General features: G+C 36.4%; 1 protein-coding gene across 2 annotated transcripts; it reads right to left on the bottom strand.

Annotated features, from left to right (window-relative positions):
* Nucleotides 1-5831: 5831 nt before the first annotated feature.
* Nucleotides 5832-12473, bottom strand: LOC105176058 (protein ARV 2). 2 transcript variants are annotated; one of them, XM_088877273.1, is made up of 11 exons: nt 12172-12473; nt 10134-10289; nt 9995-10042; nt 9799-9888; nt 9647-9692; nt 9454-9545; nt 9254-9348; nt 8345-8482; nt 8061-8127; nt 7797-7872; nt 5832-6566 (listed from the first exon to the last, which is right to left on the bottom strand). In XM_088877273.1, exons 2-11 carry the CDS (start codon nt 10266-10268, stop codon nt 6463-6465), a joined length of 891 nt encoding a protein of 296 aa, XP_088733399.1. In that variant the 5' UTR covers nt 10269-10289; nt 12172-12473; the 3' UTR covers nt 5832-6462. The 2 variants fall into 2 exon arrangements, with proteins under 2 accessions (XP_088733399.1, XP_088733400.1); XM_088877274.1 differs by lacking the exon at nt 8345-8482 and having other exon boundaries at nt 9454-9536.
* Nucleotides 12474-15124: the final 2651 nt, after the last annotated feature.

Genomic DNA, 15124 nt, shown 5'->3' with positions numbered 1-15124 from the left:
CATCGTCTACCCTTTCCACAAAGCAATTTCTCCTGTGTTAAACCTTGCGATTTCATTTATTTAGACATTTGGAGGTCTTATCATCAATCCTCATTGTCTTGTCACTTGGACTTATTTGATGAGGCATAAGAGTCAAACACCTACGTTTTCAAAGATCTTTCTTGAGAGTGTAAAAAATTAGTTCAATTGTTTAGTTAAGAAAGTTCGTACTGACAAGGTCAGAGTTCTTGTGGAATTACTGGCACATTATTTAACTCGTCGGAATTTAACCATAAAAAATATTCTCCATATACTCCTCAAAAAAATGGGTTACTGGAGAGGCTCTTAAAAAAAGCTAAATCCGTGATATTTCGAGCTCATTATATTCTACAAAATTCTGGGGTGAGGCCTTACTTCCTACCACCTATCTGTTGAATCTATATCCTTGGGTATTGTCTTTATCAGAAAGGTTTTAAGATCTATGAATTAGATACTAGACACATCCTTGTCTCACGATATGTTTTGCATGAGAATTTCCTCCCTTTTCAGTCTACTACCAATCCATCAAGCTCCACTCATACACCATTACCTATTATTCCTGTTACATTGGAAAGCTATGATCCCTACATCGATTCAACCAGCAGTGACTATGGACCACTCATTGACAGATTCCCGCACTCATTGACTATTTTTCGACCAAGCTATGATCCCTACATCGATTCAACCAGCCGTCATAGATGAGGGTGTTTGGCAATGGCCTCCTTTCACTGATTTTGAATGCCTAGAGATCTTACACACATTGCCCACATCCATGGAGGCGAGGATTGTATCATTTGGCGATTTCAAAGCGGGAAACCTTCGACACAGGCCCTTATCCGATTATTTGATCCACCAAGGTCGAAAGTAGGATGGGCTTCACTGCTTTCGGGCTCCTGTAAGATCCCACGTCACACGTTTATCTTATGGATGGCAATTTTGGGCAAACTGCCAACAATTTCTCACCTAGGCGATTGTGTTTTGTGTGATGTGGGTGCGACGGAGACCCACAGTCACCTTTTCTTTCAATGCCAATTTAGCAGATGATGTCTTTCTGAGGTTCGCAGATTGGTGCATTTTTCATGGCCCAACAGAGATTGGACGACTGATATCGAATGGGCATCACGAAAATGGAGGGGAAAACACATTGTTAATCTTGCTTACCGAGCTTTACTAGCCTCATGTGTTTATCACATCTGGAGAGCAAGGAACTTGAGGAGATTTGAGCATGAAGAGAGGACTCCCGCCACGTTGGCCATCTTGATTGTGGAAGATGTCAAACAAGCATCCTTAGTATTAACCTAGCCACGTCTGTTAGTACATGTGCCTTATTTAGATTATGGCGTATCCCTTGGCCTGTCGAGGGAGAAACCAACTAAAAAACTTTTTTGTACTATTATGTGTTCTTTTTTATTAATGAAAATTACGTTTACCCAAAAAAAAAGAGTCTTCCTCATGGATTTAGAACAAAAATCAATGAATTAGATTTTATATTTTATTATTGTTGGCTTATGAACAAGGTATTGGAACCATAACCCATCCACTTATATTAACCTGGTAGGCCTAAAAATAAGCTCAATCCAGCAGGATGACTCAACAGATAACAAAGATGATATATCATTCGTACTTCTGACATCATGAGACAGATCATATCCAAAGATCTCCTACGAACTCCTCATGGATTGATAAAAGCATACCTGGTAGCAATAAGTAAAACGGGATCCTCGGAATTCAATTTGATTAGCATGGCTCATTCAAACAGTCATAACTTCTCCAAGATAAGTTCAAATCGTAATTCATTTTTTTTATTTACTTAACTTGCATAGCTTTCTAATGGTATATAACAAGTTGCAACCACTTTCGAGATTCACTCTCCATTGGCCTATAAATAGAGACTACTGTGCAACCATAATGGTAACTAACATCATTTCCTTTCACTCTAATTTTCTCTCAATTTTCAACAAGTTTCTTGCACCTTTTTGTACTCCATACACACACTTGAACTTATATTTCAACATTTTATTAATTGAATTCGATTATTTCACCGTTTTTCTAATGTTATTTTAAGTTTTCCAATTATTTTATTAGTAAACAATTACTGAAGCGCTAATCCTGTTTTACATTTTAATCTTTATTTGACCTTAGGATTTCATTGAAAAACCCTTCGACTATTGAGGTGTTCTTGGACCCTGGTGTGTATTATTGGTGTCGACTATTGAAAATTTGATAAAGACGTGAGAAATGACCAACTCAAACCACAAGGTAATAATGGTTCTTTTTAGGGAAACACTCTTCCTCGCTGCAGTAAGTTCTGCAATTCCACCTTCAGAATAGTTACCGGGGGACCTCAATCCCCCTGCTCCCACTCTTGACCCTACAGCCCTACATGCTATTGCCAACCTATTGTTCTATGAGCAGCTCCACCAGTTCATTATGAAGACCATCAACTAACCATCCACAGCCCCTTTGCCAGTGGAGCAAAAAAATCTTCCCAACAGGAAAAACTCGGCACTCAAATAGATTAAAGAACTGATGGGCCGACTTTTGTTGTACTCCAGTAGGACGGACTTACACTAGTTGATCCCCCCAGCAAGGAAGGGGTCAACTACGAATGTTGTTCACATAAGAAGTAAGTGGCGGAACTCAGCCAACAAGTAAAGAAAGAGGTCCACCTACTAGAGCGCAGTATTCCATTCAACGCAAACATCATGGCAAAAGAGCTCTCTGTTCACTTCATGGCGCCTTCACACCTACCTGCTTACAATAGCACCACGGACCTTGCTAAGCACATTTATGAGTGAAAGGAACAGGATGACCCCGAAAATTAGAGAAAGTAGCGTAAGTGAAAAATAAATCAAATTTAAAATCGAATAAGGGGGTGTTCCCCTTGATTTTTCCTGGTGTTTGGTACTTGAAACATACACAAAACCGTTTATGCGGTTATGGCTAGAAACCAAAAGGAGGTGCATGCAACATAAAATCCGATTTATATCTTTTCGATTACCTTTTAAATGACGACGTGCATTGTTCATTTTTCAACATAGATTCCCTCTCCGTTCATGTAGGGATCAACATAGATTCCCTCTATGTTCTTCCACGCCACACATCGGAAGAGAAATCACAAATCCACTGCTAGATGGATGGTGATCTTGCAACGAAAATTATTTTTGTCGGAAGAAACTAATCTGAATTCAACTATCAAATTAGTGAATCAGATTATCTTGGTTCTCTCTTTAAACTAGTGGAAGAAGAACTCAACGGAGAGTTGTTGTGAGGGAGAGAAAATCGAGAGTTGAGAGAGAGAGAAACACAATGGCAAATGGTTACACTTAATGACTTGGGTCGATCTTGAGGAAACCTATTCGTCCTTAGTCATGGCCAAATCCATTCGGATAGCGCTTGTCATAGTTGCATGGTATGACTATGAAATATGACAGATGGATGAGAAAACAGTTTTTCTTAAAGAGTTTGTTAAGGAAGAGATCTATATAGATCGGCCAAAGGGTTTCACATTTGTTCGAAAAGAGCAGAAGGTCTGTCATCTCCAAAGGTCTATATATGGTCTCAATAAACTTTTCGAAGCTAGAATATCTGCTTTTTTTATGAAGCCATACAGAGTTATGATTTCATCAAGAAGAATTTGACCCTTATGCATACAAGAATGTCAGTGGGACCTTAATTGCATTCCTCGTGCTTTAAGTGGATGATATCTTGCTCACTAGGAATGATGTCAAGATGTTATGTGATACTAAAGCATGGCTGTCCACACAATTCTCCATGAAGAATTTGGTGAACCTTCCTACATCCTAGACATCAAGATTATCCGGGATAGATCTAAAAGGATGTTAGGAATGACCCAAACCTTGTATGTTTCAAATGAAAATATTTAAATGAGGATTCATTCCTATGAGGCATGGGATTAAGCTATCCAAGAAGCAGTCTCCTAAAACTGATTGGGAGCTTAGAAAAATATTTGATATGTCCTATGCCAACATACAGTATTTATGCAATGCACAAAGCCCATTGTTGCCTTCCCTTGAGCGTAACGTCGGTGAGGCACTCTGGACTATGGTCAAGACCATTGTTAAGTACCTAAGAAGGACTAAAGATATGTTCTTGATTTACGGTGGTAGAGAGTTGATTTTAGAATTTATCGAATTTATATCTTTTGCACTCCAATTAATTTAGACGGTAATGAAATGCGTGCAAGCATTATGTATCCACGATCATGACCATCTCAAATTTGCAAGCCTCAAGTGTTGCTACTCTAATTGTATCCATACCTTGGATACCCACCACCGTTTGAGTTCATGCTAATAGATCTCAAATCCTAGCATCTAAACTTCTCAAAGGATTAGATGCCTACCACAATCTAATTGTGAATATTTTGTGTAAAATTCCATCTTCATTCTATTAATTAGTACAAGATGGAAATCTAATATATGAAAAACATAAAACCCCAAGCAATGTTTGATTGATAGAAGAGACATCGGGAGGGCCCCAAAACTTTTTTCTTCTAAATGCTTGGCTGGCCACATCCACCCTATATATATATATAGGGGTGGGGTCCTTTATCTAGAAAGATTAATGTGTCGTGGAGTTTGAATCAAAATTCTACCTCAATTCAAACTCCTTTACTTAACCATTAAGCATTTGTATTTTCTCCATGATTAACTCTCCATCTTTTTCTCTTTAATTATTTAATTACAAAGGTAATTTCTTGTCCTATAAAGTTATCAGGGGATTGGTCCGTGGAAAAATTAAATACAACTTAATCTTCCCAATGAAATTCTAAATTCCATCAATTAATGTCCCACAAAAACTAATTAAGAAAAATTATAATTGATCACATTAATTAATTTTATTTTATTTTTCTTTTGAGCTCGTCTAATCAAATTAGACATGTACCAATTTAACTCAATTAAATATCTCTATATTATTGATTTAATAACATTATACTAATTAAGCTCATGAATAACTAACTACTATAGTTAATTAATATTTTATACCATTTAATTCAACCTTGAATTAAATAGTTATTTGACTGAAATAATCCAATTAATTTAATCATTAAATTAGTCGAGATCTAACATATGTGCTTCTCCAACTAAGCATATGAACCCTTAAAGTTTCTTCTTTTTTTCTTCCCATGCTAAATGGCCACAAGAATATAGGCTTCCCTAGAGGGATGAGGTGGTCGCCCACCTCAAACCCCACCAAGCAGCAATGGAGGGCACAGAAAGCTGATTTTCATCTTTGTCAGTGCCTTAATTGGACTCATCAAGGAGAATTTTAATTTTTCCATAAACGGATTCCGGACATTAACCACCCGCTAATCAGGACAAAGGAACAATATGGCCCTTATAGTATTCTAATTTGAATTGTCTTAGGCTGATTAATATCATACTTTGTACCAGGCCACCCCATAAATCGCGAACTAGTCCAACAAAATGAAATGAATTACTGAGCCGGGTTAATTGGCGCTTTTCATTCCCCTGGAGAGGACCTTTTCTGCTAACAAATCTTTGCCATTCTGTTCAAACAGTGAACAGATTCCAAGCCCTTGTCCACACGAACAGCAAGGACAAAACCGCGGTCACCAGTTTAAATATAGGAACTGAATATGTTGCCTGTGAGACGATGCAAACTGGACTTGCTTTATTGGCAAAAGCTGAGGAATTGAACCAGTAATTTGCTCGACAAAGTCTATGCATACAAGTTCACCAAATTTCATATATTATTGATAACAGAAACCACGTCAAGCGTAGAAGAATACCCCATACCAAAATTTAACTAGATGACGATTTAATCCTGGATATTGCATAAATCAAGAACTGAATTCAACCCAACAGAGTACTATGACAATGTACATCTTACAGATTTGCTTTGGTATTACAATTCAAGAAACAGGCACGGAAATACAGCATAGGCCTCATAATATTAAGATACATGCATGTGCAGCATATGCTATCATCAAAAAGAGAGGAAAAGAAGAAAACGGAAAGAAAGAAATTGAATAGATCAGAGGAAAAAAATTGCTCTCTTCAACACTGTAATCAGAACAAGTCAACATCTAATCCTAAGGAGAAATTATGTTATCATATCATTAGCGAAGCAGATCTAGGTAAAAGAAAATGCCTCTGAATTCACGAGCTACCAAATTCCTTACCTACTGACTTGCAGTCGCAGATATGGCTTATAACTTTACAGGCAGCTATCTTCAGCCTGGATCATAGCATTTCTAACCATCTTCGGAGTACAATATATTCATTGTTCCCACTAACTACTGAAAAACAGGCACAATGTCATAGAGTATCTATAAAGGTCATAGACAGAGAAAAGGTCAATCAGCTATACCTCAAAGTTGAAGACACCTGCAATCTGTTGAATTTTGACCATACCGTTCCATATCACAGCTTCACTGAACCATTGACGTATATATATGACTTAGTTTTGGAGAACAAACGCTTTGTTTTGACTGGCTAAAAACTTCAAACCATGTGCTATGGCACAAACTGCCAAGCATCTCATCATCACTGAGTTGGTAATCACTAGTTAAAGAACAGAGCGTCAATCAGTATTGATAGCAAGATTGCGGCAACTCAATGCAATAATCTGCAATTGTATACATGAACATGACATGCGATGACAATGAAAATTACTAGTCTTTTTTTCATGGACCATGATTTCATAGTTAACCAATATACTTCTAGCTCAATTAATGACTTAATTTCTAGCATAAAACATATTTGAAAAGCATAGGATTAGTTTCAGGAAAGAATGCCCCCGACCCTAGAGGCCCTCGGGCCATGTACCCAGTAAATATAGTTCATTCCTATTTCCTTAAGCTAACAAAGTTTCTTCCTTAAACTTATGTCTTAAACAGCGTCTGCTGGCTCTGGCACAAGATCTTAAATTAATTTCCGCTTAAGTATCATATAGCATCAGTCTTCTTACTTAGTAAAGCTAAGGTAAGAAGGAATGCATCAACTCCAACCACTAGTTCACAAAGCCCCATAATATACAGATTTTCTAGGCTGCTCATCTATGATTCATATATGATTACAATCCCATCTCTCAACTTCTATTTGAGTAAGAAAGTACTTATCATACACCTTCAGCCTTTAGATGGCCAAATGCATTCTAATAATTAACATCGAATTTCAACAGCAGTGGATTTTTTAGCAGGATGGAAGACATATGTTTGGAGTCACACTACATGTAACTTGGTTGCCATTTTATAAATGCTATCAAGTTGTATGCATTAAAGTTCTCAAACATGACGTGAATATGTAAAGTTATTTCATGGGCGTGATACCAATTCCATTTGGTTAAGGCAGAAATCGCATATGCTTCATACTGATGTCTTTTGATTACCAGTAAGGGTAGGAATATCGAGTTCGCTTGCGCCTAGAGGAAGAAAATCTAATAAATACATCATTCTTTTTCCCTTCTCGCTTTCTTCTCATCAAACACATGCAAGGTAGCATGCACCAAATTCAAAAGAAAAAAACCAAAAATCGTTCCATTGACCTTTCAATGGTAGGCTCAATGTTCTACAAATCGACTTAGAAAACTAGTGTTTGTGATGCATTAAACATTAACAATGTCACACCAAGTGACAAATAAGTAAGTTGAAGACAAGCAAATTATTATTTGCATAGCATGTTTGATAACAGTGGAACATATAGTGACACTAAATTTTCATTTGTCAACTCATAACCAGTATTTACTTCTAGCATTCTATCATACAGAACTCTATCGATATCCATATTCCGCACCTTTTAAAGCCACAATATTGGATGATATGACAAAAATGTCAATGATGAAGATCACAGAGGAAGGAAATTCCCAGACCTACAAAATACAAATATTTTGGATTAAACAAAATAGAAGAGAGCTAGAAAATGAAAACTAGGGCATAAAACTCGTTAAAAGTACAAATGATGGTCTTAGGAGCAGAAGTAGACACTAATAATCTTAAGGGAAAGATATCAACTGAATGCTCTTCCATTAGAAAAGATAAAGTATTAGCTAGAACATACCATCATGGCCATGAGAAAGATCTTGAAGTAACTTGAAACAAGGACTACAAGAACTATCTGTTTCCACCTGTCAAGTTACAAGATGAGTTAATTAATTTCTGGAGAGTTCTTTCTAGCAAGACAAAAACAATCAGAAAATGACAAGCTCGGGGAAGGAGGTGATACATCAATGCCGTTTTCTCAACTCAAATAATCACCCTACAACTTTGTGGCACAGGTTGTTTACCCAGTAACATCCTACATTAGTACAACTTCAATAAGTATCAATAGCAAGTTATAATGACCATGTTACCGAACTGAAGACATGAATGTTGACTAATTGGTGAGTTATCCTTGTAGCGAACGTTTTCAAGTCGAAACTTGCTGCCTTCAGCAAATCTCTCCCAATTCGAGAAATAAAAGCCACAGAATGCATGAAGCAGCTGTAAATTAACAAATTAAATGAGTTCCTTAATCACATGAACCTGTGACAGTAATAGTAGTTTATCACAAGAACTTAGTGAAACAGATGGGCAATTACATTTTCCGTCCTTTTGTGTCCTTCATTCAATTTCAATCCCTCAGGCAACCATCTTCAAGTTTAGTCCTCTTAAATGGTCCTGACTATTTGAACTCCGCTAAGTCCTAATAAAACAGTTCATGCACAACGCACATCAGCATTGAAATATTTAGTTTTGGTTTGAACTTTTTACAGTTTTGGTTCCATGAGATTTAACATTTTAAAATTTTAGTTTCTCACATAGCAATGAATGGAAATTAACAGCAAGCATTGGATCTGTCAACAAATTGAAAAACTAAGGAACAAAGTTGTTGAATGGATCTGTCAACAAATTGAAAGACTAAGGAACAAAATTGTTGAATGCTAAACCAAAGAGATTGAAGGCTGAAATTTGGAACAATGACAAAGATGACGAGCCAAAATGTAATTATCACCAAAATAAGCGCGCTTATTAAAGGACGCCTCAAAATGTGGATTGCAATGCCATTCTTATATTTTAGAATAAATAGGAAATATTTCGTCTGGTCTTAAGAAATTGTGAAGATAACCTTTACTCAATTTTGATGAAAATATATCCCATATAGGAAACGTCACCACCCACTGCCAATTCCATAATAAAAGAGCGTATGTGATGCATCCAAGCATGAAGTACCTTGAAGAAGACACAAAATATCTCAGAAAATCAGTGACTTACCCATAAAATCCAGTTGATGCCCTCAGAAACTTCCTGGTGGCTTGAAATACAACACAAAGAAAGATGAGGTTCCCCAAGATAACACCAGCCAGCATCTGTGATAACACCATCATCAAAATACATACTTATTTATAAATCGATAATCACCGTCAATGTTGAAAGAGCAAGGCTAACCATTAGAAAAAATTTGGAATCCAAACCTTTCCAAATTCCAGTAACAAAGAAGCAACGCTTGCACGGGAAGGCCATTCCTTTTCATTTGTTCTCAACACCCACATTCTGTCTAGGGTAGCTAAGGCAATATATATACTACATTGAAATGTATGTAAACATACAGAAACTTTAGATTATCATAAAAAAAATAAGTGATAATTTAGTTTAATCAACGGATACAGATATCCAACAGAAGGTAAGCCAAAACTGATTTCCACAACACGCTCTGCAAAACAGAAAATTCATTTACACATGCTGTAAGTAAACCTAAATCCACATCTGTGCAGAAACATAATCAAATTAGTGAAAATGTCAAGGAATAAAAATTGTACCTCAAAATTGACAGTCTCTTTACTGAACATATTGTAGAATAAATGTCTGTATGCTTTGGGCTTGTGCAGTATCAAATCAATTATGAGGATCTAAATAATTAAAAAGAAAAGAAAAGGGAAAAATCTTATATAAAAGATAAAGGTAGAACAATCAAATATGAGAATTGTGGATTCTAGTTTGCTTTGTTTCTATTACCATTACTTCACACTCAATGTACTCATCAGCAACAGCTTTGCAGTTTCCCTAAAATAAATTCATGGCATTAGAGAGAAGTACAATAACTGAAAACAAAGATGGAACTAGGTAAAATAAGTTGAAGAAGATGAAGAATTACGCATTTCATGAGGCGAATATTTCCTGGAGAATACTGAATGTAGAGTGTCTTCATAGGGAATCCACACTGCACGCATCGGAAGTCAGTGGTGCCTCGCTCTTTGCTAGTAGTACCACAGCTATCCATTTTTTGCATTTTTTTTTATCTCCGATTTCTCTGTGAAGGAGTTGTAACAGAGAAGATAAAAGCAGGTAAAAGGAGTTGCACCTCAATATCCATAGCAACTAAGATTTTTGCATGAGATTTATTTTCATGGTAATTTGTAAATATTATCCAAGGAAAATTACATTGACAAACCCTAAAGTTAGGTATAATTATAAAAACACCTTATCTTTTGCAAAATTACAGTACACCCCCTGATGTTCTATTAGTAACTACATGTAAACCCCGCCCCCCCCACCCACCCACCCACACACACACACGTACATACATGTAGATATCAAACTCTTTTCTCCCACAGTCAATTATAGAAATAGTGCAATTTATATTGATGTATGAAAAGACGACATAAAGTACTAAGGTTTGAGTTCCACTACAAGGTTGCATAGAAATTGACAATGCATATGAAGGACTCGTTGATTACACAAGTTAAATAAGATATATCACATCAAGCATCATAGTTAAGCAAATACCTTATGTTTATTAGCTTTATCCACTAAGTGAGAACCCAAAATGCAAATGTACGCTCATGAAAGTATCCCAAAAAGTTTTCACATAAGCCGGTACAGTCTAGATTCCTATCAAATGATTTCTTTTGAAAGTTTCATCTATCAGCAAGATCTAGCCCTTCATATGCATCAGAAGCATCTTCTGAGGCATGCGCTAGACTCCAAAATCAAGTAGGTGGAATCTACCTAGAAGATACATGGGCAGTTTACAATTTTCTTGATTCTAATCCTTCAATCTTGGCAAAACTCTAAAAGCTTCTTATAACATCAGCACCTAATGGCTTCGCTAAATCTGGGACAAGTTTTCTAGTTCCCATGAGAAATCGAGAAACTAACCTTGATTGAAATAATTTCTGCCTGTGACTCTTAGAGGAAACAATCAACAAGTGACAACAATTGAAGTCACCAAAACATTGACAGCAAACCAATCTAATAACAAGAGTTACATTAGAAATGCATGAACAAATAGTATAAAAAATTGGGAGAAATCAAAAAATCAATCATCAAAAGGAAACAAAGACCTTAAGTTTTTTTGCCCAATTATGACTGAATAACATATCAAAATGGACCAGCTTCAGAAAAGAACATATCAAAATAGACCATGTGAAGTAATAAATGTCAATGATCAAGAAGAAACACAGAAATTTTGTAACAAGGTTGATAGAGCATTTTGATTTTTATATATGCTAAACAATCTTCAGAGATTCTTTCATTTCAGAAAACACCATCACAATTCGAATTTATGGTAACATATTAAGCAATCAAATTACATGAATGAAAGCCAGCCCATGCGATTTTGATTGCATGTCCTAATGGTGACCGCTCATGGGAGCTCCTTGTCCCATTTTTACATGTAAAAGTCAGCAATTAAGGAATCACCCTAAACAATTATTATAAAAAATTAAAAGCCCCATTCTCTTCAACTAAATTCTTCTGATGATATTATTACTTGGCCAAAATTAAAACCAGTACAACGGGGGCACCCAACTCTCAATCCTCTTCATTAAGATAATCATGTTTCCAACTAATTCACATTCTCGTGAAATTCCAGCAAAAGGCAAGGCTTCATCTAGAGTTGTATTCAGTAGGTGTTCCAGTGTCGAACTCTCTGACTTACAGAACGAACTATACCTAGTCGAAATTCAACTGACAAAACATTCCAATAGTCCAAAGATACTCTCCTACTAAAATAGGGATGGATTTCAGAGCTTATCAACTTCTTCTGGTAATTGGAACAAAATTTGGAAATCACAAAAATTGACCAAATTAAGTCAGACAAAAATTCTCTTATTTTTTTTTCGTGATGCGAACATTGCGTGTAAAAAAATGCAACCATCAATCTTAATTTCTGAAGAGCAGAAAACAACAACCTGGAGAAGCCGCAAGGTGGTGAGAGCGGTGACTGATGCTGCTGAGGATGAACAAATCAGGACAGTAGCCGAGTGCGACGGCGGCCGACAGAGTACGGTGGGATTTGGGAATCCAACTGGGATGTTTGGGATTTTGGAATTCCTTTTTTCTCTCTGGTTAATGGATTTTGGAATATATTATGATTGTATTAATGGGCAACATATAAAAATTAAAAAGAGAAACGATTTTGGTGAAACGAATCAACATTGATAATACAGTAGAATCAGATAATTTTCTTGCATGTACAAGACTAGGTTGCTCCCCCGCTGTAGATTTAATTAAAGAATCACTATCTTTGGTTTTATATTTTCGCATTTTTCAAAATAAGATAAAATAATTTTTGTGTTTGTGTTTTTACATCTTATATGTATTTTTTATTTTTCAACTTTCTATATATAATATGTATATAGACTTATATATATAATATAAAACAGATATAATTTGACAATAAACAGTTATTTTTATCTCCAAGAAAAATAATATTAAACATACAATATTTATATATATACGTATTTATATAAAAAAAGATATATAAAAAAGATATGATTTGATAATTACAGTGATTTTGTCTCCCAAATCCCAACATCAAACCTATACCACTTATTTTAAAATATCTTAAATTACCTCAAAACACAAATTCAAAAATATCATCTATTTCAACACACACTTATTTATCTCTATTTTTCTTTCTCTATCCCCAAAACACAAAACAAAACACTCAAACCACAAATCCAAACACTATGAATGAGTTTCAAAGGAGGGTTCGCCCTGTTGGTGTTTCTGATGGAACAGTTTTTGAATATAGGAAAAACTCGTTTTATGTGAACATTAGGCGGACATTCAAAATGATGAGCTTGACGGGATTCTCGCTCGGACGGAGTTTGCAAGAGGTGAGATGCCGGTCAGATACCTTGGCATTCCACTAGCGGCACAGCGGCTTTCGGTCACCAACTACTCACCGCTTGTGGATCAAATTGTCAACTGCATTTCGAAGTGGACGGGCAAATCCTTATCTTATGCAGGCCGACTGGAACTTATCCGTTCAGTTATTCAGGGGGTGGAGTGCTTTTGGCTCCAAGTTTTCCCACTTCCAGCGGCGGTCATCGAGAAAATCCACCGGCTTTGCAGGAATTTTCTATAGAACTCTAGGAGGGCACCGGTCACTTGGGAGGAAATCTGTCATCCCAAGGAAGAAGGTGGACTCGGTATTCGACACATACAGTCTTGGAACGTGGCTCTCCTTGCCCGTGTATTATGGAACATCCACCGCAAGGCAGACACGTTGTGGGTGCAGTGGGTCAACGGTGTCTACCTTAGAGGTGCATCAATCTGGGACTGGCAACCGAAGAAGGGGGATTCTCTACTCCTTCAACAGCTTGCCGAAATCCGCAACAGGGTGATCACTGATTTTGGGTCTCCTAAGGCAGCGATCGAACAGATGACGAGATGGTCTACCCAAAAGGGTCTCCAAACGTCGATAGCTTATGAGTACTTCAGGCCGAAACTTGCAAGGCAGCCTTGGAAAGCAGCTATATGGAAGGCTTTTATCCCGCCGAAGTACTCATTTATCTTGTGGCTTGGCTTGCGCGGTAGACTAGCTACAAGGGACAAACTTGGATTCCTCCAAAGGAGGATTTGTGCTCACTATGCATCAACACCAAGGAATCGGCCAAGCACCTTTTCTTTGAGTGCCCGTTCAGCAACTTCGTTTGGTCACGCATCTGACACTGGCTTGGCATTAACCAGACTATGTCAACCCTTCAAAGTGCTGTCAAGTGGCTCAAGAAGGAGAAAACAGGTTCCTCCGTGCAGAACAAAGCACGACACCTCGCTTTGGCATGCACGGTTTACACACTTTGGAGGCATCGGAACGAAGTCATCTTTGAGGGCTCAACGGCCTGTCCCGATGGGCTTATTAGTTTAGTCAAGGTTACATTGTATAGGGTCCTTTGGACGCTTTTTCCACATGGTTTGATTGTTTCTTAATCTTTAGCGTGGGCTTTTGTATCTCTCCAGGTATGCCCGGAGTACATTGTAAATATTCTTGAGTGAACGAAACTTACATTTCACCCAAAAAAAAAGAACAATTCTTTTATGGAACCTCATTGAGTTGTCGAATTTTTCATAAAATGGCGTGAATCTGGCGACCCTTTTTTCAGAAATATTTAGCCTATTTCTAGATGTATTTTAGTTATAAAACTTTTTATAAATTTTTATTACACGATATATATACTATCTGTTAATTTTCAGATTCTTTGAAAATTTGGGTAAATTTATGAAATTCCTTGAGTTATGATATACGGAAGTGCTCTTCTCTGCAGAACCTTACTCTATCTGATATTATATGGTAACTTTAAAAAGTATTTCTAATCATTAATTATTTTTCATATAAACTAATACGAGCCTTGAGTAACATATAAAAGTCTTACAATTTTTTCTTGTAGGATTGCATTTTAAAAATTCATCCAAGTAAATTGTCAGTCTATATCATAGTTATTCTTCAACTAGATTTTGGAAATTCTTGCACCTATTTGTTCAACTAAATTTTATCTAACATGTTTTTTATATGTTAGTACTTTCTCTGAAATTTTCATAGCCGTACACTAAGTTTGTAATTTTAAAATGTTCATAGAATGAGATTGGCAGTTGGTATCACCCTATTATCTGTCTAGTCTAGTTTCTTTATTTGGCTTTGAATCGATTAGGGCATAATCGCGTGGCTAGGATCATAAATTGATATAAGTATTATTCATTTACTTTGAGTATCAAATTTTATAAGGCGAATTTTGTATTGAATTAGGAATTTGAGTTCGTCAAATCATTAGGTTTGAATTTAGATAAAAGTTTCTCATAGTTTGTTTCTCTAGGATTAAATAGGTTGAAGACGTATTTTTATGGATGAATGTGACTTAA

Source organism: Sesamum indicum, linkage group LG13, assembly GCF_026168435.1.
Source record: "Sesamum indicum cultivar Baizhima isolate 11 linkage group LG13, ASM2616843v1, whole genome shotgun sequence".
Lineage (NCBI taxonomy): Eukaryota > Viridiplantae > Streptophyta > Magnoliopsida > Lamiales > Pedaliaceae > Sesamum > Sesamum indicum.
The sequence above is the reverse complement of the archived record's forward strand: the minus strand, read 5'-3'. Positions and strand labels throughout refer to the sequence as shown.

Coding starts and splice junctions, on each gene's coding strand:
- LOC105176058 (XM_088877273.1), bottom strand. CDS start 10,268: ATGCAAAAAATGGATAGCTGTGGTACTACTAGCAAAGAGCGAGGCACC. Junction 9,693..9,798: donor AAGAGACTGTCAATTTTGAG/GTACAATTTTTA, acceptor TCTGTTTTGCAG/AGCGTGTTGTGGAAATCAGT. Junction 6,567..7,796: donor CAATATTGTGGCTTTAAAAG/GTGCGGAATATG, acceptor TTCTTTAACTAG/TGATTACCAACTCAGTGATG.